The sequence below is a fragment of the Lynx canadensis genome, chromosome C1 (genome assembly GCF_007474595.2).
Source record: "Lynx canadensis isolate LIC74 chromosome C1, mLynCan4.pri.v2, whole genome shotgun sequence".
Lineage (NCBI taxonomy): Eukaryota > Metazoa > Chordata > Mammalia > Carnivora > Felidae > Lynx > Lynx canadensis.
Window position 1 is genome coordinate 96769260 of NC_044310.1, and position 27420 is coordinate 96796679.

The following is a 27420-nucleotide window of genomic DNA, read 5'->3' on the forward strand; positions in this document are numbered from 1 at the left end:
AGAATTCCCCTGGAAAGCCATCCAGACTTGGACTCTTGTTTGTTGGGAGATTTTTGATTACTGAATCAATTTCTTTACTGGTTATGGCTCTGTTCAAATTTTCTATGTCTTCCTGTTTTGGTAGTTTATGTTTCTAGGAACTTGTCCATTTCTTCCAGATTCCCCAAATTATTGGCATATAATTGCTCATAATATTCTCTTATTATTGTTCGTATTTCTGCAGGGTTGGCTGTGAGCCCTCCTCTCTCATATTTATTATTTCCCATTTCTGCTGGTTTTGGGCTTTCTTTGCTGTTCTTTTTCCAGCTCTTTAAGGTGTAAGGTTAGGTTGTTTATTTGAGACCTTTCTTCCTTCTTTAGGAAGGTCTGGATTGCTATATACTTCCCTCTTATGACTGCCTTTGCTGCATCCCAGAGGTTTTGGGCTGTCGTGTTTTCATTTTCATTGGCTTCCATGTATTTTTTCATCTTCTCTTTAATTTCTTGGTTAACCCGTTTATTCTTTAGTAGTATGTTCCTTAATCTCCAAGTATTCATGGTCTTTCCAAGTTTTTTCCTGTGATAGATTTCGAGTTTCATAGTGTTGTGGTAGGAAAATATGCAAGGTATGATCTTGAACTTTTTGTAGTTGCTGAGGGCTGATTTGTGTCCCCCTATGTGATCTTTTCTGGAGAATTTTCCATGTGCACTAGAGAAGTCTGTGTATTCTGCTGCTTTAGGATGAAATGTTCTGAATATATCTGTTAAGTCCATCCAGTCCAGTGTATCATTCAAAGCCATTGATTCCTTGTTGATTTTCTGCTTAGATGGTCTGTCCATTGCTGTAAGTGGGGTGTTGAAGTCCCCTACTATCATGGTGTTATTATTAATGAGCTTATGTTTGTGATTGATTTATATATTTGGGTGCTTTCTTGTTGAGGGCATAAATATTTAAAATCGTTAGATCCTCTTAGTGGATAGACCCCTTAATTATGATATAATCCCCTTCTTCATCTCTTATTGCAGTCTTTATTTTAAAATCTAGTTCGTCTGATATAAGTATGGTTACTCTGGCTTTCTTTTGGCGACCATTAGCATGATAGATGGTTCTCTATCCCCTACTTTCAATCTGTAGATATCTTTAGGTCTAAAATGGGTCTCTTGTAAGCAGGATACAGATGGGGCTTGTTTTCTTACCCATCCTGATGCCCTATGTCTTTTGATTGGAGCATTTAGTCCATTGACATTTAGAGTGAGTACTGAAAGATGAATTTAGTGCCATTGTGTTGCCTGTAGAATTGGAGTTTCTGGTAATGTTCTCTGGTCCTTTCTAATCTTTGTTGCTTTTGGTCTTTTTTGTTTTGTTTCATCTTTTCTCCACTCAAAGAGTCCAACTTAAAATTTCTTGCAGGGATGGTTTAGTGCTCACAAACTCCTTTAGTTTTTGTTTGTCTGAGAAACTCTTTATCTCTCCTTCCATTTTGAGTGACAGCCTTACTGGATAAAGAACTCTTGGCTGCATATTTTTCTGATTCAGCACGTTGAATACATCCTGCCACTCCTTTCTGGCCTGCAGAGTTTCTGTGCTCAGGTCTGCTGCGAACCTGATCTGTCTTCCCTTCTTCTTCTTTCCCTTGCTGCTTGTATTCAATATTTATGAGCACTATACATTTCTGGAACGAGGTGCATATTAAATCAAACAAGCAAGAAGCAAACATTAAGCACTTACTATGTGCTAGGGAGGGAGGGAGGGAGGGAGGGAGGGAGGGAGGAAGGAAGAAAGGAAGAAAGGAAGGAAGGAAGGACAGTCCCTGCCCTTATGGAGTTCAGGGTCTAGTTGAAGCAAACAATCATGAATACAATGGCAAAGCACCAGGGAGGCATTATGGAAGAAGGGGCTGGTTCTGCCTGATGAATGCAGGAGCAGGCTTTACAGAGGTGGAGGTAATGGAGCTGGGCGTTGGATGAGTAGGAGTCCACCAGATGGAGAGGAAAGGGGGAAGCACATTCCAAACAGAGGAAATAGCACCTGAGCAAGCAGAATCTTGAAAGCACATGCCATGGTGAAGTATTAGGAGTAGTCCAGCACAGCTAGAGCATAAAGGCGACACAATATACAATTTATTTTGATTGAGAGAATCATTCCACAGTCTCTGTTCATTCTTCTGTAATTTACCAGGCATCATCTTTCCAGGTCTGAAGTCAAAACTGCGGAGGTCAACAATATTTCCCAGGTACCTTGCCAACCGAGGTTTGCTTCTGAACTTCTTACCACTTGGACTGAACTAGTTGACATCAATCTTGCTGGCACTGAGTCCAGATTTTCGGATCACTTCCTCCTTCTTCCATGGGGTGGGGGGGAGGGCCGGGCAGTCCATCCTCTTCCTGCTCTCCGTGGCCCAGGGTCCCCTGGGCCCCAGCCCCACACTCCCCAACAGGAAAGGAACCGGCTTTTGCTGGGGGGCACCGCCAAGGCTGTCGCCGCCACTCAGGGGACACCGCAGGCCCGGCCACAGTCACCACCCTGAGCGCCTTCCCTGCACACGCCGCTCACCAGGGACAGATGGAGCGTGTTGTCCTGGCCCTCCTGCTCTGTGGCGGAGTCACCACCAGCACCGCTGCCGCCCACCCCGCGCCCCCCCCCCCCCCCGCCGCTCCAGGTGGCAGCCAAAAACCTATCAATTTTAAAAGTACAAGGTAAAAGCACATAACTTCCAACAATACGATCCACCAACACATCAGCTGAGTGAAAACCTGAAGTCTCAGGTCACAGAGAAAGAGAATGATGTGTTTGAAGGATTTGCCTTTCTGACAATAATCTGGATATTTCAAAAGGCTTTCTACCAAGAAATAGCTAGATGCTGTATGACACATACCTTATGAAGTGCTGTTCTGCTCTGAGGATCAGTATTTTCTAATAACTTCCCACAATTATACAGGTAGCAATTAGCAAAGCTGGGATCTGAATCCAGCCAACTGGGCTCGAGTCCTTACTCTTAATTACTATGCTATGAACTGCTCTATGCAATATGAACTGTCCAAAGAAACAGATGGTGAAAGAAACAGAAAAATATCAAAAATTACACCCAAAATATTCCAGATACAATTTAATAGGTGAGTTCTTTCAGACTTTCATGTAAAATTAATTCTTAGATGCGCCTATGTGACTTAGTCAGTTGAGCATCCCACTCTTGATTTTGACTCGGGTCACAAGATCAAGTCCCACATCGGCTCTGTGCTGAGCATGGAGCCTGCTCAAGATGTTCTCTCTCTCTCTCTCTCTCTCTCTCTCCCTCCCTCCCTCCCTCTCCCTCCCTCCCTCTGCCCCCTCCCCCCTTGTGCATGCTTGCTCTCTCTCTCTCTCTCTCTCTCTCTCTCTCAAATAAAAAAAATAATTAATTGGGGCGCCTGGGTGGCGCAGTCGGTTAAGCGTCCGACTTCAGCCAGGTCACGATCTCGCGGTCCGTGAGTTCGAGCCCCGCGTCGGGCTCTGGGCTGATGGCTCAGAGCCTGGAGCCTGTTTCCGATTCTGTGTCTCCCTCTCTCTCTGCCCCTCCCCCGTTCATGCTCTGTCTCTCTCTGTCCCAAAAATAAATAAACGTTGAAAAAAAATAATAATAATTAATTAAAATAGAGCACCAGGGTAGGTCACTCAGCTAAGTGTCTGACTCTTGATTTTGGCTCAGGTCACGATCTCATGGTTTGTGAGTTTGAGCCCCGCCATCAGGCTCTATGTGTACAGTGTCTGCTTGGAATTCTCTGTCTCCCTCTCTGTCTCTGCCCCTCCTCTGCTCACGCTCTCTCTCACTCCCTTTCTCAAAAATAAATAAATAAACATTAAAAAAAAAAAAAGATAATTCTTGTGCTATATAAACTATTCCTATGTGGAGAAAAAACTACCAAATTCATTTCATGCTCCAACAGCCAATCACCCAAACATAAAAATGACAGCACCAAAACAATAAACTACAGATCTTGCTGGCTTATGAATATGGATATAAATTTACTACTAAAAAGCAGGCACCATGAATGAAGGGATTTTTGTCTTTTGGGTTCACTGCTATAGCTAGATCAGTATGCAGCACATAACAGGCACTTATTATCTGTTGAATGAATAACTGAAATACTATCAAAGTAAATTTGACAATAAAACAAAGAATAATTTACCAAGACCATGCAGGGTTTATGCTGGAGCGAAAAATGTATCTCAGAGCCCAGACAGAACACTACTTGTGCACACATCGTAGGCACTTACATGTTTGTTTACTGAACTGATTTAATCCAATAATTTAATAACATAATTTGGGTTATATATATATATACAAATCATCTCAACTGACAATTATGTAAAAGGCCTTTGTCCCTGATTCCTGGGAGGTAACCTCTAAATCCTTGGAATTTTTCAAGTGATGGAAGTACCTTGGTTATTCACAGTGGGCCCCTTGGACCATACCTGATAGTTTACGCCAATGAGGTGACTGCAGATGGGGTAGCCATGCCAGAAAGACCAACCATGTGATTAGAGGGTTGAGGCTCTGAGGCACATTGTATCAGCCTGACCTCTGGGAAGGGATGGGGAGGGAACAAAGGCTGAAGACTGAGTTGGCCACTTGATCAATTACTCGATCAGTTATACCTACATAATAAGTCCCCAATAGGGGCGCCTGGGTGGCTCAGTCGGTTAAGAGTCCGACTTCAGCCAGGTCACGATCTCGCGGTCCATGAGTTCGAGCCCCGCGTCGCACTCTGGGCTGATGGCTCAGAGCCTGGAGCCTGTTTCCGATTCTGTGTCTCCCTCTCTCTCTGCCCCTCCCCCATTCATGCTCTGTCTCTCTCTGTCCCAAAAATAAATAAATGTTGAAAAAAAAATTTTTTTTTAAATAAAAAAAAAATAAGTCCCCAATAAAAATTATGCATACCAAAGCTTGGGTGGAGCATCCCTGATTGACACTAGTCTGTCAGCTTTGCTACCCATCATGGCAGAATGGGTACCATATCCCTGAGGATGATGAAAACTTTGTTTTGAATCCTCTCACACTATGCATCTCTTCTAATTTGTATAATACTCTTAATATTACAAAACTGTAATTGTAAGTATAACACCTTCCTGAGTTCTGGGAGTGAATTATCAAACATGCAGGAATGAATGGGGGACCCTCAAAACTGTAGCCAGGGGGTCAGAAGTTAGGGTAGCACTGGGGACTCCCAAAGTGAGGCTGGTGTCTGAAGTGAGGACAGTCTTGTGAAGGACTGTACCTTTAACGACTGAGTTTGGCCAATTCCTATAGTGAAAAAGCATTCCACAAAAATTAACATTTGTTCCTGATTTGTAATTAACCTTAAATGCCAATCTCTTCTGAAATTACAGGAATATAAAAATATGTCCCTTATATACTAAAGAGTAAGTGAACACACATCATACTAATGAAGACATTCTGAATCAAGACCAAAACAAGGATGACCATTCTTACTGTTATCACCTAAACGCTGCTCTGAAAATGTTGACTAATTCAATAATAGTAAATGAAATATATGAAAAATGAGACCAGATTTTCATCATTTGCCAAAAACATGGTTGTATAATAAGAAAATCTGAGTGGAGCACTGAAAAACTATTCAAATTAATGAGAGGATAATAAAGAGGCCGGTTATAACAATTTAAAATTTTTTTTTTTTAACGTTTATTTATTCTTGAGACAGAGAGAGACAGAGCATGAACGGGGGAGGGTCAGAGAGAGAGGGAGACACAGAATCGGAAGCAGGCTCCAGGCTCTGAGCCATCAGCCCAGAGCCTGACGCGGGGCTCGAACTCACAGACCGCGAGATGGTGACCCGGGCTGAAGTCGGATGCTCAACCGACTGAGCCACCCAGGCGCCCCAACAATTTTAAACATAAATAGCCTTCAAATGTAACAGCACTAACCAGTTGAAATTTATAAAATAAAAAGTATCATATCTGCAGCAGCAACAACAAAAATAAACACATAAATATTTTACTTTAATGTAGAAGTACCCAGTGTCCATTGATGGATGAATATTTAAATGAAATATGGGATATACACATAATGGATTCTTATTTACCCTTCAAAAGGAAGGAAATACATGTGCTACATATGGATGAACCTTGAAAACATTATGCTAAGTGAAATAAGCCAGGCTCAAGAGGACAAATACTGCAATGTTCTACTTACATGAGGTACCGAGACTACTCTAGGTAGTCACAGAAGAACTGTGAAAGTAGAGTTCAGAGAGAAAGTAGAATGGTTGCCCGGAGCCCAAGAGGGGAGGAATTGGGGAATTATTGTTCTATGTCTCAGTTTGGAAAGATGAAAAAAGTTCTGGAGATGGACGGCAGTGATGGTTGCCTAACAATGTAAATGGACTTAATGCCACCGACTGTATATGTAAAAACAGTGAAGATGGTAAAGTATATGTTATATATATTTTACTGGATTAAAAAATCTTCCTAAAAAACTTTAGGAAGGGGTGCCTGGGTGGCTCAGTCGGTTGAGCGTCCAGCTTCGGCTCTGGTCAGGATCTCGTGGTTTGTGAGTTCGAGCCCTGTGTCGGGCTCTGTGCTGACAGCTCGGAGCCTGGAGCCCATTTCAGATTCTGTGTCTCCCTCTCTCTGACCCTCCCCCGTTCATGCTCTGTCTCTCTCTGTCGCAAAAATAAATAAACGTTAAAAAAAAAAAAATTTAAAAAAAAAAAACTTTAGTAAGATCTAAGAACTAAAAATCCTACAAAGCTTTAATAAATAGAGATGTAACAGAAGACTTGATTAAAAGGTGAAATATATCAATTTTATCCCCATTCCCCCTAAATATATCAAAATCTTCATGGGAAGGGGGAAGTTACTCTAATTCCAAATTAGTTTTTCGTTTTGATTAGGATAAAATTCTAAATTATTTGAAAAAAGCAAGTAAAAACATCTGAGAAATGCTGAAAAGGAATACTACTCAATGTTACTACATATTAAACAACAATAATAATTAAAGAAATGTGGTACAGATACGAGAATAACCAGATAAGCTGATGGGGCAGAATATGTAGTTTAGAAATAGACCATGGCATATATGAAAATTAATATATATATAATTTAAATTCTTCAATAACTAACATGTGGAAAAACATTTACAAGTTCATTTTTAAAAGCAGCCAAAAAAATGCAAACTATATGGGTAACACACAATTTTTTTTGTACATTCAATTAGGTAACATTTTTTTAAATTATAATAATGATAGATTGTGCTAAGACAGGCACTCTCATCCACTACTTTCCAAAAAGAAGTGTGCCCCCAGCAATTTCATTTTATGTACTAAAAGCCTTAAAATGTTTACATTCTTCAATCTCTTAATTCTATTTCAGAGAATAAATTCTAAGGAAATAATATAAAATATGGAAAATTTTGTTCATGATGGCATTATTAATAGGGATAAAAACCCAGGAATAATCTAAATGTTCATAATATGGAAACAGTTATTTAAATTATGATACTTTTATATAATGGAATACTAAGTAGCTATAAAAAGTATTTATGGTAAATCCATATGAGAGACTCACATAGACATGAAAATGATCATTTTAAATGAAAGTGTATTCATATGATGGAATATTATGCAGCCATTAAAATGACAGCTATTTATTTACAATTAAATAAAATTAAAATTCAGTTCCTTAGTCACACTAACCACATTGCGAGTACTCACAAAAACCACACATGACTAACAGCTACTACACTGGGTAGTGAGACATAGAACACTTCTAGCATCATCGAAATTCTATTAGACAGCATTGTCACAACTTTAGAAAACTGAACTTACAGATCTATAAATTCATAGATTTATCTTTCCCACTATAAGTTAATTCAAAAAAACTGACACAGATAAAATAAAAATCACCCCAAATCCTTCCACCCTAACCCAACCTTCACCTACTCTGTTCTAATTCATGTCTTTTTTGCTTAGGTATAACCATAGTATATACATGGTCCCCTTTCAGAAAGTATTCCTGGTAGGCAGTGGCCATATAGTGGTAAAGAGAATGTGCTGGGTCCCTGAATGTAGAAGAGAAACGTCAACATCAGGTAGTTGTGGAATACAGAAATTAAAATAGAGGGGCGCCTGGGTGGCTCAGTCGGTTAAGCGTCTGACTTCAGCTCAGGTCGTGATCTCGGTGAGTACTGACAGTTCAGACCCTGGAGCCTGCTTCGGATTCTGTGTCTTCCTCTCTCTCTCTTTCTGCCCCTCCCCTGCTCATGCTCTGTCTCTCTCTGTCTCAAAAATAAATAAAAACATTAAAAAATAAAAATAAATAAAAATAAAAAGAAATTCAAATAGATTCCTGGGGAATGGTAGGACTATTTAGAAGGTACATGGGGCACCTCCGTGGCTCAGCTGGTTGAGCGTCCGAGAATATGATCTCGAGGTTCGTGGGTTCTAGCCCCACGTCGGGCTTGGTGCTGACAGCTCGGAGCCTGAAGCCTGCTTCAGATTCTGTCTCCTCTCTCTGCCCTCCCCCCTTGCACTCGTCTCTCTCAAAAATGAATAAGCATTAAAAAAAAAAAAAAAATTAGGGGCGCCTGGGTGGCTCAGTCGGTTAAGCATCCGACTTCGGCTCAGGTCATGATCTCACGGTTCGTGAGTTCGAGCCCCACGTCAGGCTCTGTGCTGAAGCTCAGAGCCTGGAGCCCATTTCAGATTCTGTGTCTCCCTCTCTCTCTGCCCCTCCCCTGTTCATGCTCTGTCTCTCTGTCTCAAACATAAATAAACGTTAAAAAAAATAAAAAAAATAAAAAAATTAGAAGGTACAGATAGGGCTGCCCTCTCTATGAAAGTTCCATCTGAGTTCAGATCCTAAAGATGAGAAAAAAGATAGCCTTCAAACAGAATGCAGAGTTCTGTATGAAGCACAGAAAAAGGGCCAGTATGCCTAGAGCAAGCAAGGAGGAGAGCAGTAAGACACGACCTCTAAGAAGTCAGCAGGGTACAGACTACGTAGGGCACTGAAGCTGTGGTGAGGAGTCTGGATTTTTACTCCAAGGGCAATGAGAAATCTCAAAAGAGTTTTAGCCAGAAAAATGACATGATATGAATTCTACTGTAAATGATTTGTCTAGTTGCTGTAAAAATAATGGTTGGTAGAAGGCTCAGAGTAGACATTATTCCAGTGGTCTAGGCAAAGTAATGCTAGTGCCGTGGACTATGATGAAAAAAAAAAAATTCCAGAGGTCCATTTTGGATAGGATTAGGTTCAAGATACCTGTTAAATCTCTATACAGAAATGCCTAAAAGCAGGCAGTTGGATTTATAAGTCTGAAGTTCAGCAGAGAGATCTGGCCTGGAGATATAAATTTGAGAATCACCAGTTGATCAGCTATTTTAAAGCAATGGGGCTTGACAAGAGTACCTAGAGAAGAGAATCCAGGATCCAATCTTGAGGTAATCCAATATTCAAAGGTCACACAGAAGAAAAGATTGAAAAGGCCTGGCCAGCAAGATGGGTAGAAAGAAATTCAAGAGAAGAGAGTTAGACAATCATGTTTGCTCCTGTGAGCTAATAAATTGAAGATGATCCCCAAATGGTGTACGTTCCTTCATTTCTTTGTACTTGAAACTCTTGAAGGAAGGGTAAAACTAAGAACAGTAAGGTCTGCATCATCTAACAGCAAAAGCAGCAAAAAACCAAACCAAAACAAAAAAACCTGTCATAATTTATTCCACCCCTCCAATTACCTTGCATGAGGTAAAGCAGTAGCAGCCAAACAAAGATTCTTAAAGAGGTAACCTGAATCCACCAATTGCTGAACAACGGGAAAAAGACAACTCGAACAAGCCCCTTTCGAGTCAGAGATGTCCATGGAATTTCAGGTTTGGCTTTGGCAAATGTTGAGCCTTTAAATATACAATAAAACAAAACATCAAACATTTACATATACTATAGTAATGCTTCCTTGTAACACTATATTAAAAACAGCTGAGAGTAAAAATCAACACATAACCAGTTCAGTTAAAAAGAATCCTCTCGGGGCGCCTGGGTGGCTCAGTCGGTTGAGCATCCGACTTCGGCTCAGGTCGTGATCTCACAGTGCATGAGTTCGAGCCCCGCGTCGGGCTCTGTGCTGACAGCTCAGAGCCTGGAGCCTGCTTCAGATTCTGTGTCTCCCTCTCTCTCTTCCCCTCCCCTGCTCATGCTCTGTCTCTCTCTGTCTCAAAAATAAATAAAAACATTAAAAATAATAACAAAAAAAAATAAAAAGAATCCTCTCAGATGTTCATTAAATATAACTCCTTGCCTCAATCACTAAGACAGGAGCTCAAAATAAATCAGGCTTACATGAATGTTATACAGTATATTTTTCTCAATTACACAACAGCAATTTCCAAGTTCATCCCTTTTTTACCCTTATGGACACCATGTAATTTATATAGCCACACAGTACCAAAGCAAAGGGGAAAAAATCCTAAGGCCTGAATGAGGGAAGAATATTCCTTTTGGAGATTAAAGTACCATCATAAAGGGAAGATAATATCTAGCACCACTATGAAATAATATAATAATATACATAAGAAATGAGCCAAAGTTGGAACTCACCTCTGATTAAGTCCACGTCAATCAAGTCTGGTTTTATGTGACCCATCTTTTTTGGTTTGTTTTTGAAGCCCTAGAATAAAATAAAACAAAACAAAACCAGAGATAAGGCTGAAAAGCTCTTTTAAACACAAAAGGTAAACTCACATTTTTTTTTTCTTTATATCTGACTCCCTTTTAACGGGGACACTTTAATCCTAATGTTCCTTAAAAGAACTTATCATTAATGTTTTAGTTTTTAGTTTATCAAGTAATGCAAAAAATATACTTTTACTACTTTTTAAAATGATCCAACAATAGGGCCACCTGGCTGGCTCAGGCATACAGCATGTGACTCTTAATCTTGAGGTCGCAAGTTGAAGCCCCACATTGGGTGTGGAGCCTAGTAATGGTTTTTTTTTAAAAAAAAAAAAGAAGAAAAAAAGAATTTTTTTTAAATAAATAAAAAAAAATCCAACAATGCCAAAGGATCAGTAAGTATAAAATAGCAGCCCCCTCATTACCCTCCCCCCGCCCCTCCTCTCATCAAAAACAAATAACTTTCATCCTTTTTTTTTTTTTAACTTTCTCTTGGTATTTACTTCCATACTTCTAAATAATATGTTTATACTGCCATTATTTCATTTATTGATTTGAAAAATAATTTACCAATTCCTAATACAGCATGTAAGAATTTAGTTCTCTTATACAGCTAATCCCCACATCCTAACTTCCACCCCTGAAACATATATCCTTACAATATAGTTATATTCATTTTTGATAAATCAGTAATCAATAGTTATAATATGATCATCATGAAATACTATTCCCTGTAAGCCATATTTTATATTTTTATTCATGGTCGGTTAAAATATTTAACATTTTCAAATACTCAAATGCCAGAAAATTAATCAAAGTCTTTTATTTCTTAAAAAAAAAAAAAAATTTTTTTTTTGGAAACGCCCTTCCCAGAACCTTCTATCTTCATGTTGTAATCAGATTAGTTGCTCTCCAGGCCTGCTGCACAGCTGACTGTAATGCAGGACTTCTCACTCTCACTGTGACAACCCCCTTCACCTCTGTGGTGAATCTCTAGCTCCTACACCTGTCTTCCCGACGCACATCCTTCACATGCTTCCTGAGAAAGGGATCACAGAAGATAACTTTTTTAATCCTTACATGTCTGAAAATGAATTCAGTCTACCCTTATACCTAATTAAAGGTTACACTAGGTGTAGAAATCAAGGTTGTTAACAATTTTCCTTCAGGAATGAAGACATTGTTCTGTTTTCTAGCTTCCAATGTTGCTGTTGCAAACTCCAGTGCATTTCTGATTCCTGATCCTTTGAGCATGAATTGTTTCTTTCCTCTGAATCTCCACTTTATTCATGGTGTTCAGAAATTTCAGAATGATGTGCCTTGACAGGAGTCTTTTACATCTATTGTGCTGAAAATCCCTTCTATACGGAAATCAATGTCTTTCAGCTTTAAGGAAGTTTTCCTATAATTTATTTTCATATTTCTTCCCTCTAAGACTTAACTTTCTCTTCTATTTTCTACCTCTTTTGTCTTTTTATTCTGCTTTCCAGAAATTTCCTCAAATTTCTCTATTAAATTTTTCATTTTGACTCTTTGGGTTCATTCCTTTCTACTCTCTTTTACTTTGGGGATTTAGTCAAATATCTAATAAACATTGGCTGTTTCCTTATATACTAGAATGAGGTGCTGAAAACCTGATGGACTAAGTATTCTACTTCAAGGTTTATACCCAAGACAAATGTGTATGTATTTCACCAAATAATGTGTATAAAATGTTCATAGAAGAATTATTTGTAAGAGCCCCAAATTGGAAACTACCCATCAACACTCGTATGTTGCCCATCAATAGCAGAATGGGTAATTGTAGTGTTGTGCTAAATAAACTATAATTATACAACGACATGAATGAATCTCACAAACATAACACTGAACAGAACACATTAGATTAAAAAATGTATGTACTGTATAATTTCATTTATATAAAGTTCAAAAAGGTAAAATTAATCTATAGCACTAGCAGTTGGGATACTGGTGTACCTCTGCTGGTAGCAGTGACTGGAACAGTATGTGAGGGAAGCTTCTATGGTACTGCTAATTATCCATCTCTTGATCTTAGTGCTTGTTACACGATTATGTTCAGTTTGTGGAAATTCCTCAATCTGTACATTGAAAATTCTGTTATATACATATAAGTATATCCGTATTTCCTGAACACGTTTTACTTCAACAGAAATTTTTTTTTAATATAATTTATTGTCAAGTTAGCTAATATACGGTGTATACAGTGTGCTCTTGGCTTTGGGAATAGATTCCCATGATTCATCGCTTACATACAACACCCAGTGCTCATCCCAACAAGTGCCCTCCTCAATGCCCATCAACCGTTTTCCCCTCTCCCCAGCACCCCCAATCAACCCTCAGTTTGTTCTCTTATGTTCTCTTTGTTCTATTGTAAGAGTCTCTTGTGATTTGCCTCCCTCTCTGTTTGAAACGATTTTTTCCCCTTCCCTTCCCCCCATGGTCTTCTGTTAAGTTTCTCCAGTTCCACATATGAGTGAAAATATATGATATCTTTCTCTGCCTGATTTATTTCACTTAGCATAATACCCTCCAGTTCCATCCACATTTCTGCAAATGGCAAGATTTCATTCTTTCTCATTGCCATGTAGTATTCCACTATATATATAAACCACATCTTCTTTATCCCTTCATCAGTTGATGGACATTTAGGCTCTTTCCATAATTTGGCTATTGTTGACAGTGCTGCTGTAAACATTAGGGTACATGTGCCCCTATGAATCAGCACTCCTGTATCCTTTGGATAAATTCCTAGTACTGCTATTGTTGGGTCATAAGGTAGTTCTATTTTTAATTCTTTGAGGAACCTCCAATCTGTTTTCCAGAGCAGTTGCACCAGTTTGCATTCCCACCAACAGTGCAAGAGGGTTCCCGTTTCTCCACATCCTCGCCAACATCTGTTTCCTGGGTTGTTAATTTTAGCCACTCTGACCGGTGTGAAGTGGTATCTCAATGTGGTTTTGATTTGTATTTCCCTGATGATGAGCAAATGTTGAGCATCTTTTCATGTATCTGTTGGGCATCTGGATGTCTTCTTTGGAAAGTGTCTATTCATGTTGTCTGCCCATTTCTTCACCGGATTATTTGCTTTTCAGGTACTGAGTTTGGTAAACTCTTTATAGATTTTGGATACTAACTCTTTATCCAATATGTCTAGAAATTCTTTAAAACTTATTGGAAGCTCTGTGTATATGAGCATAGCTTACAGATTTGGGGTTTCACTTCAGTGTAATCAACCAGCTAGAGGGAATCACCAAATGTCCATATCTGGAGGGATAGGAAGGCTACAGATTTCTGTGGTGGAAGTTCTGAGATTAAACCAAGGTTGGGGGGTGGGGGTCACAATTCTGGTTTTAGTATGATTCTTCCCTGCTCTTCGCTGTCCACAGACCCTCTCCAATGAATTTTCTCAGAATACCAGTGGTCTCCTTCATAAGGGGCACTGTTGCCTGTCTTTAAGGAATTGATGAGAAGACTGGAGGTCCAACCTCTCTGTATTCAAAGGTCATTTAATCCCCTATTTTTAGCCCTGTGGCTCACCTCTGCCTCACATAGAACCTTGGTGCATTCAAGTCCTAAGCCTCTCTGGGGAGCTTTGCAGGCCAACTGGCATTCTCCTATGCTCTCCTGACACTCTCTTCCATTCATTTTTTATCTTCCAAATATGTGTAGATTTCTCATTTGCTGAGACATTCCTCCTCAATTTTTTTCCTTGACTTTGGGGAGGTACCCATTCTATACAACCCCTTTATGGATTCCTTTCATGTAACTTAGTGGTGATTCAGAAGGGAGAGATTATAAATGTGTATGGCTAATCTACCACATTTAACCAAAAATCTAGTCCTAAACTTTTTTTCAGGGCATGAAGAAAGAATCCTCTCAGGGCCTTTATCATCTACCACCTCAAATTAAAGCAGCTTAATTTGTGATGTTATTAGACATATATTCATTTCTCCTAAAAGATAAAAATGCATGGACTTTTATAGAGTACTTGCTACATCTCCAAGTTTCTAATGTTTCTTAAATTAATCATTATTGCTCCAAAGGGATGGCATTTACTCAATTTTATTAACATACAGACAACAGTTTTTTACAGGAAAAACTCAGGGCTTAAAAATCCTAACAACCTTGCTGTATATTATGAATCAAAAGTAAGTTTGTGAATTATCTTTTGTGTTTTAAACTCCTGGTTTGCCTAAAAGTTTTATTTCACTACTTCAAAACTTTTAAAAGATGGATTTTAATTTTATAATCATCATATATAAATGCTAAACAAGTTTTAAAAATTAGGTATTTAACCTTTAAAATTAAAGTAAAAATTAAAGGTTACAGCCATTTGCTATTTCCCAATTTTAGACACTGAGCCAGTATTGATCTTCAGCTCTGTTTAACCAAATAAATGTAGTCATCTTTTTTGGGGGGGATGCAATGTTTCTAGCTTTTTTAAATTAATTAATTTATTTATTTATTTTTAATTTACATCCAAGCTAGTTAGCATATGGTGCAATAATGATTTCGGGAGTAGAATCCAGTGATTCATCCCCTACATAGAACACCCAGTGCTCATCCCAACAAGTGTCCTCCTTAATGCCCCTTGCCCATTTAGCCCATGCCCCCACCCACAACCCCTCCAGCAACCCTCAGTTTGTTCTCCATATTTAAGAGTCTCTCATGTTTTGTCCCCCTCCCTGTTTTTGTATTATCTTTGCTTCCCTTCCCTATGTTCATCTGTTTTGTACCTTAAACTCCACATGAGTGAAATCATATGGTATCTGTCTTTCTCTGACTTACTATGGTTAGTTTAATACCCTCTAGTTCCATCCACCCAAACAAGTGGATCCTATGTTTCTATATAGTTCAACTACAAACTATAGATTTTACAGAAGAATGTTCTAAAACCTTAAATGTAATGAAATTAAATCTTGGAAGAAATCAAATTTTGAAAGTTAGACATTTCAGAGAAACAATCCTTTAAAAAACACATGCACTAATTTTTGAAATCTACATAATATTCATGGGAATAGTAATTATCTTGGCTATATTCAAAAGCAGAAATTAAAATTTCAAAAGGAAAAACATCACTGCATTGTATTCTAACGGACAAAGACCCTGTGGACATTTGCATCAGTACAATTCCAACTAAAGAAGCTTTAAGTGCCTTAACTTTAGAGGCAAATTAATTTTTCTGCTTCCTTTGCTTTTTAGACTTTTCACCTTTAACATTATAGAATTAGAATCAGCATTAACTGGAGACAATTACCAAACTATGAAAAACTCCCTTAGCAACAGAAATACATTCATTCGTTCACTTAGTCAACAAATATTCAACATGTGCCTTTACGTGCCAGATACTCCACCTGAGCTAGGTATACAGCAATAAGTCAAAACATAGCTCTATCTTCAAAAAGTGTACACTATAGAATTAGACGATAAAGCCAACGTATGAGCGTTGCTCAGGAAAATGCCCCCTGAACCTCCCTTACCATTTTTTCTGTCCTAAAGGGAGAGAAGTCATTAATCTTATGACCCCTGTTCTTGAGAGCCATGAGAAAGCCACCACAATCCTCTGTACTTGTTTATGCAGAGGAAGAATAAAAAAACACGTGCCATGCTTTTAGGATTTTTCTGCTTTATCCTACACATTCCATAGTATAGGATTTTTCTGCTTTATCCTACACTTTCCATAGTATAATACAGTAAGAGGAAACATGCACCAAGCTCTATTCTAAGCACTTTACATATACTTACATTAACTTGTTTAACTCATTTAATCCTCAGAACTGTCCTGTGAGATAGGTACCTCTGATTACCCTTGCTTTACTGAGGAGGAGACCAGGCACAGAGATTCTACCCCAGTCATTTTCCTTCCAAACCACTACATATCCTGCCCCTCATTAACTGGTACAAAATGCATTCCAAATCAATGTAGGGAGAGGATCTTTTGAGATCAAGCGAGACTGCTTGCCTCTGGAAGTTTCAGTGGGATTAAGCTCTGGGAGATGTGAGTGAATTTCCTTAGTGGACACCATCTCTACCCTAAGAACCCGGGAGAAAGATCGCAGGAGAGAAGCAGGACAGCCCTGCCCTAGTTGCCAGAAAGGTGCTCTGGAAATTCTCTGCCCAGCCCCTGCTACAGCCTCTCCACCCACTGCCCCCGACATAACTGTGCAACCCCGCCAAGGATCAGAACCACCTGACCAGTGGAGCTCCTCCTTTTAGGCAGAGGGACAGAAGTACTGGAGGCACTGCTGCAATATTGTTGGAACATTAATGTATTCAACAGGAAAAAAAAAGACAAGTGGAAACCCGATAACACATCTCCATCTTTTAGTGTGTTAAAATTTCCATCTTGTTGCCCGTGAGAGAATCAAATTACTTTATAGTCAGGCACAGAAGGAAGTCCCCCGATTTAAGGGCAGATGATGAACAACGAAACAATGACAAGGCAAGTACAGCACTACTGGAACATGCACGAAGGGCCGCTCGGTCAGATTTAGAAGTCAAAGAAAGATTTCCAAAAGAAAGTAATATCTGACCTGAGACCTAAGGATGTGTGAGACTTTGGAAAGACAGACAAGGGGCATAGCACAAGGGAGAATAAAGGTAAGCATAAGAGAAGACCCAGAAATAAGAGATAGCATGACAAAAACTTAGGAAAGTTCAAGAAAGCCAAAGGAGAGTGGAAGTGAAAAGGGGTAAAGGTAAGGCGAGACAGAAGCAGGAAAGGTAAGAACCCAGGCTGTGAAGATTATAACTTGTTAAGAGTGTGTATGTATTTTATAAGGGTACCAGGAAGTCAGGACACAGCTTTAAATAGGAGAAAAACAATACCATTTATGTTAAAACAGGAACAAAGTAACCAGACGGTTTCAGTGATGTGAGGGCTGAGGAGACACTGGGCAGAGAGAACAGAGTTTTTAAAAAAAAAAAAAAAAAAAAAAAAAAAGCTGTTCCACTAATTTAGATGAAGAGTGGATAAACTATCTGTAAAAGGCCAGACTGCATTGTAGGCCTTGCGGACTCCACCATCTCTGTGGCGACTACTGACCTCAGCCACAATTGCACTACAGCTGACCAAGGCACAGACAATAAATACGTAAAACACAGAGGTCCGCAGTGCAGTGCTCCCGCGGATTTGGCCTGCAGGCAGCGGCGTGCAGACAGAGGAGTGCAAACAGATCAGTCCAGGGAATTAGAAACATAAATTGGGAAAAGTATTCATCGTCAAAAGTTTTAGAAGACAGAATCCAGAGGTCTTGGTAATCGAAAATGTGGGGTCAGTGGGAAGACGAAGCCACAGAAGAATTCAAACCCCAGCTTTGGCACTCCGGCTTCTCACAGGATGGAGAAGGCATGAGAAAGGACAGGACTGGGTCAAAGGAAGGAAGGTCACATTCTGCTCACACCCCACTCGCCAAGCTGGAAATCTGTGGGGCAGGGAAGGATTCTCCTCCCACGGGAAGGCACTGCAAGTCCCATGACAATAGGTGGAGACATAACAAAGTTCTTACAGGTAGGGAACTGAATAATTAGGAAAACAAAGATAAGATAATACACATTTAAGTCTAGTGAACTCCAAAGTTCATGCCTAAATGTTGATGAGATTTGAGGGGTTTTGCTACTGGTATAAATAAAAGACAATGGCATATTCATAACCATTCATATACCTCTATGTCTATCAAACTATCCATTTATCTCAAATGTATTACATATATACATCTATCTTATTACCCAAGGAAGTTCATTTTCTCTTTTTTGGACAGGAAATTCTTCTAAATTAAATCTTTACTGCAATACTTATATGACGAGGCTAATAACAAAAAAATACCCTTCCTTACCCCTAAGTCCTAATTCCTCATTATTCTTTCTTATTTCTAAATAAGATGTGTACAGCGCTTTCATCGACTTCAGGTACTATCCATTCATTTCTTACCATTGTGGATGAGGAGACAGCTTTCTTAGCCTGTAAAGCGAGAATAATACATCTACTTCTATAGGATTGCAGTAAGGAAAGATCAGGAGTGCGCAGGTGGTGCTTAGGATAATGCCAGGCACATACTACATGCTAGGTATTAATGATGATTATTGTACCGCCGAACACACATACCCATGCCCTCACAAACTATGGTTTCCCCCCAGATACAGTTTTATCCCAATTTTAATTAAATCAGTGATTGATGTTTAGAGTGATGTGATTACATAAATATTGTTACCGGCTAAGCCAAGTAATCAATGATTACATCTCCTTTCTTAGAAATTTTGTTTGTCCTATAATTGTAACTGCCTCATTTTTTTTTCTTTTTCTCCCTACTTTAACTGAGGTATAATTGACAAAAGTTGTATATATTTAAGGTGTACAATGTGACATTTCCATATACATTGACATTGTGAATCAAGCTAATCAACATATCCAATCACCTCACATAGTTGCCATTTTTTTTTTGTATGCTAGGAATGCTTGATTTCCAATTCAAGTATATAATACAGTATTATTAACTATAGTCATCATGCTGTACGTTAGCTCTCTGGAACTTATTTACCTTATGAGTAAAAGTTTGTACCTTCTGACCAACATCTCTCCATTTCCTCTATCTCTTAACACCTGGTGACTATTCTACTCTGTTTCTATGAGTCTAACTTGTTTACATTCCACATGTGAGATTGTGCAGTATTTGCTTTCTGTGTTTGGCCTGTTTCACTTTGCATAATGCTCTTCAGGTTCATCCATGTTACTGCAAATGGCAGGATTTCCTTTTTTTTTTTTTTTTTTAGATTGAGTAATATTCCATTATACACACACACACAAATACATAACACATTTTCCTTATCAATTCATCCATCAGTGAACACTTAGGTTGTTTTCATAGCTTGGCTACTATGAATAATACAATGAACATGGGGGTGCAGAGATCTCTTCAAGATAGTGATTTTATTTCCTGTGGACAAATACCCTGAAAAGGGATATCTGGATCAAATGGTAGTTCTATTTTTAATTTTTTGAAAAGCCTCCATAACATTTTCCAAAATGGCTATACCAATTTACATTCCCACCAACAGTACATAAAAGTTACCTATTCTCTACATTCTCACCAACACTTAACTATTTTTTGACTTTATTTTTTTTTAAGGTTACTTATTTATTTTGAGAGATACAGAGAGGGGGAGGGGCATAGAGAGAGAGAGAGGGAGAGGGGGAGAGAATTCCAAGCAGGCTTTGTACTATCAGCGCAGAACCCGGTGCAGGGCTTGAACTCATGAACCATGCATGAGATCATGACCTGAGCGAAAACCAAGAGTCGGATGCTTAACCGACTGAGCTACCCAGGCATCCCTTTTTTGACTTTCTGATAAGAGTCATCCTGGCAGGTAGGAGGTGATATCTCATTGTGGGTTTGATTTACATTTCCCTGATGACTCGTGATGCTAAACACCTTTTCATAAAGCCATTGGTAAATATATCTTCTTTGGAAAAATATCTGTTCAGGTCCTTTGTCTTTTTAATTGCATTACTTGTTTCTAACTATTGAGTTGTAGGAGTTCCTCTTACATTTTGAATATTAACCCCTCATCAGATATATGGTTTACAAATATTTTCTCCCATTCCACAGGTTGCCTTTATGCTTTGTTGATTGCTTCCTTTGCTAGGCAAAAATATTTTAGTTTGATGTAGTCCTACTTGTTACTTTTGCTTTTGTTACCTGTATTTTTGTTGTCAAATCCAAAAAACTCATTGCCAAGACCAATGTCAAGGAAGTTTTCCCCTGCTTTCTTCTAGAAGTTATAAAGACTTACATTTAAGTCTTTAATTCATCTTGAGTTGATTTTTATGTATGGTATAAAATAAAGGTCCAATATCATTCTTCTGCATTCTTCTGCATGGATATACCTATCCAGCATATCCAGCTGTTTTCCCAGCATCATTTATTGAAGAGACTCCTTTTCCCATTGTATATTTTTAGCACCTTCGCCAAAGATTAGTTGACTATGTACACATGGTTTTATTTCTGAGGTCTCTCTTTTGTCCCATTTATTCAGGTGTCTTTTATGCCAGTAACATAGTGTTTTGATTACTACAGCTTTGTAATAAAACTTGAAATCAGAAAGTGTGATGCCTCCAGCTTTGCTCTTAATTAATGCCTGTTTTAGCTATTTGGAGTTCCATATGAATCTTAGACTTGTTTTTTCTGCATCTGCAAAAAACGCCATGAGAATTTTGATAGATTGTTTTTAATCGGTAGATCCCTTTGGGTAATACGGACATTTTAACAATATTAATTCTTCCAATCCATGAACATGAGATATCTTTCCATTTATTTGTGTCTTCTTCAGTGTCTTTCATCAATGTTTCATAGTTTTCAGTGTATAGATCTTTCACCTCTATGGTTAAATGTATTCCTACATATTTTATTCTTTTGATGCTATTGTAAATGGAATTGTTTTCTTAATTTCTTTTTGAATACTTCATTGTTAATTTATAAAATTTTTCATTTTCATTGCTTCATTTCATTTGATTTCTTTGACCTATCAGTTGATCAAGAGTACACTGTTTAATTTCCAAATATTTGTGAATCTTCTAGTTTTCCTCCTGTTATTGATTTCTTTTTTTTTTTTTTTTTTAATTTTTTTTTCAAAGTTTGTTTATTTTTGGGACAGAGACAGAGCATGAACGGGGGAGGGGCAGAGAGAGAGGGAGACACAGAATCGGAAACAGGCTCCAGGCTCTGAGCCATCAGCCCAGAGCCCAACGCGGGGCTCAAACTCACGGACCGCGAGATCATGACCTGGCTGAAGTCGGACGCTTAACCGACTGCGCCACCCAGGCGCCCCTATTGATTTCTAATTTAATACCACTGTGGTCAGAAAAGGTACTTGAAATATATTCAATCTTCTTAAATTTGTTAAGACTTGTTTTATGACCTAACGTATGATCTATCCTGGGGAAGTTTCCATGTGTGCTTGAAGAGAATGTGCACTGCTGCTGCTGTTGGACAGAATGTTCTTTCGATGTCTATTAGTTCTATACGGTCTATTCAAGTCCAATGTTTCCTTGCTGATTTTTCTCTCTGGATGATATATCCATTGCTGAAAGTAGGGTACTGAAGCTCCCAATGATCACTGTATCATTGTCTATTTCTCCCTTTCAGTCTGTTTATATTTGCTTTATATATATGGGTGCTCCTACATTGGGTGCATCAATATTTACAAATGGTATATTCTCATTGTGTTTTTTTCGTTTTGATTGTTCTTAGTATAGAGAAATGCAACAGATTTCTATGTATTGATTTTGTATCCTGCAACTTTATTGAATTCATTTATTATCATTGTCTTTGGTGGAATCTTTAGGGTTTTCTAAATATGATATAATATCATCAGCAAAAAGTAACAGTTTTACTTCTTCCTTTCTGATTTGGATGCCTTGTATTTCTTTTTCTTGCCTAATTGTTCCAGCTGGGACTTCCAATACTATGTTGAGTAAAAGTGAAAAAAATGGGCATCCGGTCTTGTTCCTGATCTTAGAGGAAAAGCTTCCAGCTCTTCACCATTGAGAATAATGTTAGCTGTGGGCTGTGAGATCTTGCCTTTTGCAACAACACGGATGGACCTTAGGGCATTATGCTAAGTGAAATAAGTCAGAGAAAGACAAATAACTTATGATCTATCTTAAATGTGGAATCTAAAAAAAACAAAACACGGGCGCGTGGGTGGCTCAGTTGGTTAAGCGTCTGACTTCAGCTCAGGTCATGATCTCACTGCTTGTGAGTTCAAGCCCCACGTCAGGCTCTGTGCTGACAGCTCAGAGCCTGGAGGCTGCTTTAGATTCTGTCTCCCTTTCTGCCCATCCCTGGCTTGCACTCTCTCAAAAATAATTAAACATTTTTTTTAAAAAAATTTTTTAAATAAAAATAAGTAAATACAAATAAATAAATAAACAAAACACAAATAAACCAAGCTCATAGATACACAAAACAGATTGGTGGTTGCAAGAGCTGGGGGTAAGGGTGGGAGAAATGGGTTAACTGGATTTTTCTATTAGTTTAAATAAATGGAATAAAAATTAAAGGTAATGAGGAAACACTGGCCTCAAAAGATACATTAGATACGATGGACTTAACAGATATGTGCAGGACATCCCATCCACAAGCAACAGAATACACATTATCCAGTGTACATAAAAAATTCTCCAGGATAGGCCACAAGACAAGTCTAATAAAATTTAAGAAGAATGAAATTATGTATGTGGAGATTAAACAACGTGCTAATAACCAATGAGTCAAAGAAGAAGTCAAAAAAGATATTTAAAACTTTGAGAACAAATGAAAATAAAAATACAACATACCAAAACTTAGGGGATGAAACAAAAGCAATCCTAAGAGGGAAGTTCATAGTAATAAATGCCAACCTACATTAGTAAAGAACCCTAACAAATTGACAACACTTTAACTTTACATCTCAAGAAACTAGAAAAGAGGAACAAGGAAGCTCAAAGTTAGTAGAAGGAAACAGCAAATATCAGAGCAGAAATAAATGAAATAGAGACTAAAAAGATAATAGAGAAGATCAATAAACCCAGAGCTAGTTTCTTTTAAAAGATAAACAAAATAAACCTTCAGCTAAGCTAGACTTACCAAGGTGGGGGCAGGGGTGAGAGGACTCAAATAAACAGAACCAGAAATGAAAGAGGAGATGTTACAACAGATACCATAAAAAAAAAAGGATCAAAAAAAAAAAAAAAAAAAAAACTAACATGAACAATTATATGCCAACAAATTGGGCAGCCTAAAAGGATAAACTCCTAGAAACACAACCTCCCAAAACTGAATCAGGAAGAAATAGAAAATTTGAACAGACTGATTAATAGTAAGGAGACTGAATCAGTAATCAAAATCCTCCCAGTCAAAAAAAATTCCTGTAGGAGCACCGGGGTGGCTTGGTCAGTTAAGCATCCGACTCTTGGTTTCGGCTCAAGTCATGATCTCACAGTTCATGAGTTCAAGCCCCACATCAGGCTCTACACTGATGGCATGGAGCCTGCTTGGGATTCTCTCTCTCTCCCTCTCTCTGCCCTTCCCCAACTCATGCTCTCTCTCTCTCAAAATAAATAAACTTAAAAAATATTATACATTAAAAAAAAATTCCTGTACCAGATGGCTTCACTAGTAAATTCTACCTACCAAACATTCAAAGAATTAATACCAATCCTTCTCAAACTCTTTCAAAAATTAGAAGAGGTGGGAATGCTTCCAAACTCATTTTATGAGGCCAGCATTACCGTAATACTAAACCAGACAAAGACACTACAAGAAAATAATAGGCCAATATCCCTGATAAACATAGATACAAAAATTCTCAGAAAAAATATTAGCAAACTGAATTCAACAATAAATCAAAAGGATCATACACCACAACCAAGTGGGATTTATTACAGGGATGCAAGGATGGTTCAACATCCACAAATCAATGTAATATATGACATTGACAAAATTAAAGATCAAAATGATACTATCATCTCAACAGATGCAAAAAAAAAAAAGCATCTGACAAAATTCAACATCCATTTATGATAAAAACTCTCAACAAAGTGGGTATAGAGGAAATGTACCTCAACATAATAAAGGCCATATATGGCAAGCCTCATTTTCTCACTCACTTAATTTTCTGCATATACATTACTAATTCATCTTGAAACTCCCTATAAGTGTTACAAATCTGCTCCAAATATGCTAAAACACAACAAATACCAGTTTCTTTCTTTCCCCCTGGAAGATGTCTGTATCACAGTTTTCTGTCCTCTTGCTTCTTTCTGGTCTCATTGCTTTCTAGGCCTGATATAAACTGCCATCCTGGGACACCTCTTAATTATCCTGAAATTCCCTTAACCTCTCTCTGTGCTGGCTATCCTGTTTCCTGGTACTATGGATTCCCCTTTTATGGGTTACTCATTTCATTCTAATACACTACATGTCTTCCCATGCTTTCTGAAAGGGGACATGAGGTTTTGAAACTCTGAAGACCTGAATATATCTTCATGTGGTGCCTTATACTTGGTTAATAAACTCAGCATAAAAACCCCCATAGTATGGGGTTCAAAGCGCATCCAGGTTGTTGTACACATCCACCCCAGGAAGGTGATGCACCCCAACTCCACAGGGACAGAAGCTCCTATGCTCTGGATCCTCCCAGACCTTGCCCTCTGTATCTCTTTATCTGGCTGTTCATCTGCATCCGTTATGATATCCTTTAGCAAACTTGTGAATCTAAGTAAGTGTTTCTGAGTTCTGTAAGCCACCCTAGCAAATTAATCAAACCTGAGGAGCAGATCATGGGAACCTGATTTGTAGCCAAGTAGGACAGAAAGTTGTGGGGAACCTGGGGACCTACTACTTACGACTGGTATCCAAAGTGGGACTGAGCCTTTAATGTGTGGGAGCTGACACTATCTCTAAGTAGACAGTATCAGAGCTGAGTTAAATTGTAGGACTCCTGGGTGGTTTCAGGGAGAAGTGCATGGTGTTGGGGAAAACTTCCACATGGTTGGTGACACAGCAAAGTGTTTGGTGTGAGAATAGTAAAAGAGACTCACAGGAGAAACAAGGTAGACTTTAATTAAGTTCTGAAATATGATACTGCTCCTTAGTAAAGGTGTTAATCACTCAAAAGATCCTTTCAGCAACATAAGAAAGGCCATCTATGACAAACCCACAGCTCATATCATATCAGCAGTAAAAAGCTGAAAGCTTTCCTTCTAAGATCAGGAACAAGACAAGGATGTCCCCTCTCACCACTTTTATTCAACACAGTACTGACTGGACCTCCTAGCTGTGGCAATCAGACAAGAAAAAGAAATAAAAGGCATCCAAATTGGTAAGGAAGGAGTAAAACCATCCTTATTTGAAGATTACATAATATTATATCTAGAAAATCCTAGACTCTGCCCAAAACTATTAGAATAAATGAATTCAGTAAAGTTGTAGGGCATAAAGTTAATATACAAAAATTTGTTGCATTTCTACCAATAACTACTACAGAAAGAGAAATTTTAAAACAAACTCACTGTTGATTTCATCAAAAAGAATAAAATACCTAGGAACAAATTTAACCAAGGAGGTGAAAGACCTGTATTCAAAAACTTTTAAGCCACTGATTAAAGAAACTGAGGATGACACAAATAAATGAACAGATATGCCATGGCTCACGAATTGGGATAGTACTGTTAAGATGTCCATACTATCCAAAGCAATCTATGGATTCAGGGCAATCCCAATCAAAATAGCAATAGCATTTTTCACAGAACCTGAAAAAACTAATCCTAAAATTTGTATGGAGCCCCAAAAGACCTCAAATAGCCTAAGCAACCTTGAGAAGAAAACCAAAGCTGAAGGTATCAGAATACCAGATTTCAAAGTATACTACAGAGCTATAGTCATGAAAACAGTATGGTTCTGGCACAAAAACAAACCATAGATCAATGGAACAGAATAGAGGGCCTAGAAATAAACCCACACTTGTATGGTCAATTCATCTACAACAAAGGAAGCAAGACTACACAATGAGAAAAAGAGTCTCTTCAATAAATGGTTAGGGAAAACTGGACAGCTACAGGAAAAAGAATTTAACTCAACCACTTTCTTCCACCACATCCAAAGATAAACTCAAAATGCATTAAAGACCTACATATACGACCTGAAACCATAAAACTCGTAAAAGAAAACATAAGTGGTAAACTCTTAGACACTGGTCTTAGCAACATACTTATTAATATGTCTCCTTGGGCATGGACAACAAAAGCAAAAATAAACAGGGGGACTACACCAAAATAAAAAGCTTTTGCTCAGTGAAGGAAACCATCAACAAAATGAAAAAGCAACTTACTGAATGGGAGACAATATCTGCAAATAATATATTCAATAAGGGAATAATATCCAAAATATATAAATAACTCACAGAATTCAATACCAAAAAACTAAATAAAATCCAATTAAAAAATGGGCAGAGAAACTAAATAGGCATTTTTCCAAATACATATACAGATGGCCAATAGACACATGAAAAGATGTTCAAAATCACTGATTACTGGGGAAGCAAATCAAAACCACAATGAGATGTCATCTCACACCCATCAGAATGGCTAGTATCAAAAAGACGAAATAATAGGTGTTGGCAAAGTCGTGGAGAATAGGGAACCCTTGTGCAATGTTTGTGGGAATGCAAACTGGTGCGGCCACTACTACTACAGAAAACAGTATAGAGGTTCCTCAGAAACTTAGGAGAAATTCCATCCAATCCAGCAATTCTATTTCTGGGTGTATACCTGAAGAAAACAAAAACACTAATTCAAAAAAAGATATATGCAACCCTATGTTTGCTACAGTGTTACTGAGAACAGCCTAGATATGGAAGCAACCTAAGTGTCCACTGATAGCTGCATGAATAAAGATATGGTAAATACATACAATGGAATATTAGTGAGCCATAAAAAAAAAAATGAAATACTGCCATTTAGGGCAACATGGATGGACCTAGAGCTAAGTGCAGTTAAGTCAGACAAAAAATACATGACTTCACTTATGTGTAGAATCTAAAGAACAAATGGACAAACAAATTACAGAAAGAGTCTTACAAATACAGAGAATAAATGGGGGTTGCCAGAGGAAAGGAGGATTGGGGCTGGGCAAAACAGGTGAGGGGGATTAAAAGGTACAAACTTCCAGTTACAAAATGAGTAAGTCACGGGGATGTCAAGTACAGCATAGTGA

The 27420-nt window shown here is 38.3% G+C and overlaps 1 protein-coding gene across 6 annotated transcripts in view; it reads right to left on the reverse strand.

Moving 5' to 3' along the window:
• Nucleotides 1-27420, reverse strand: part of PHTF1 (putative homeodomain transcription factor 1) — a 92898-nt gene that overhangs the window by 53297 nt on the left and 12181 nt on the right. For 5 of the 6 annotated variants that reach the window (XM_030324316.1, XM_030324314.1, XM_032594364.1 and 2 more), the window contains 2 exons: nt 10574-10643; nt 9715-9873 (listed from right to left, as the gene is read on the reverse strand). In XM_030324316.1, the coding sequence (XP_030180176.1) occupies nt 9715-9873; nt 10574-10643 (229 nt within the window). Of the gene's footprint in view, nt 1-9388; nt 9467-9714; nt 9874-10573; nt 10644-27420 lie in introns of all 6 variants that reach the window. The other variant, XM_030324318.1, reaches the window with a different exon arrangement.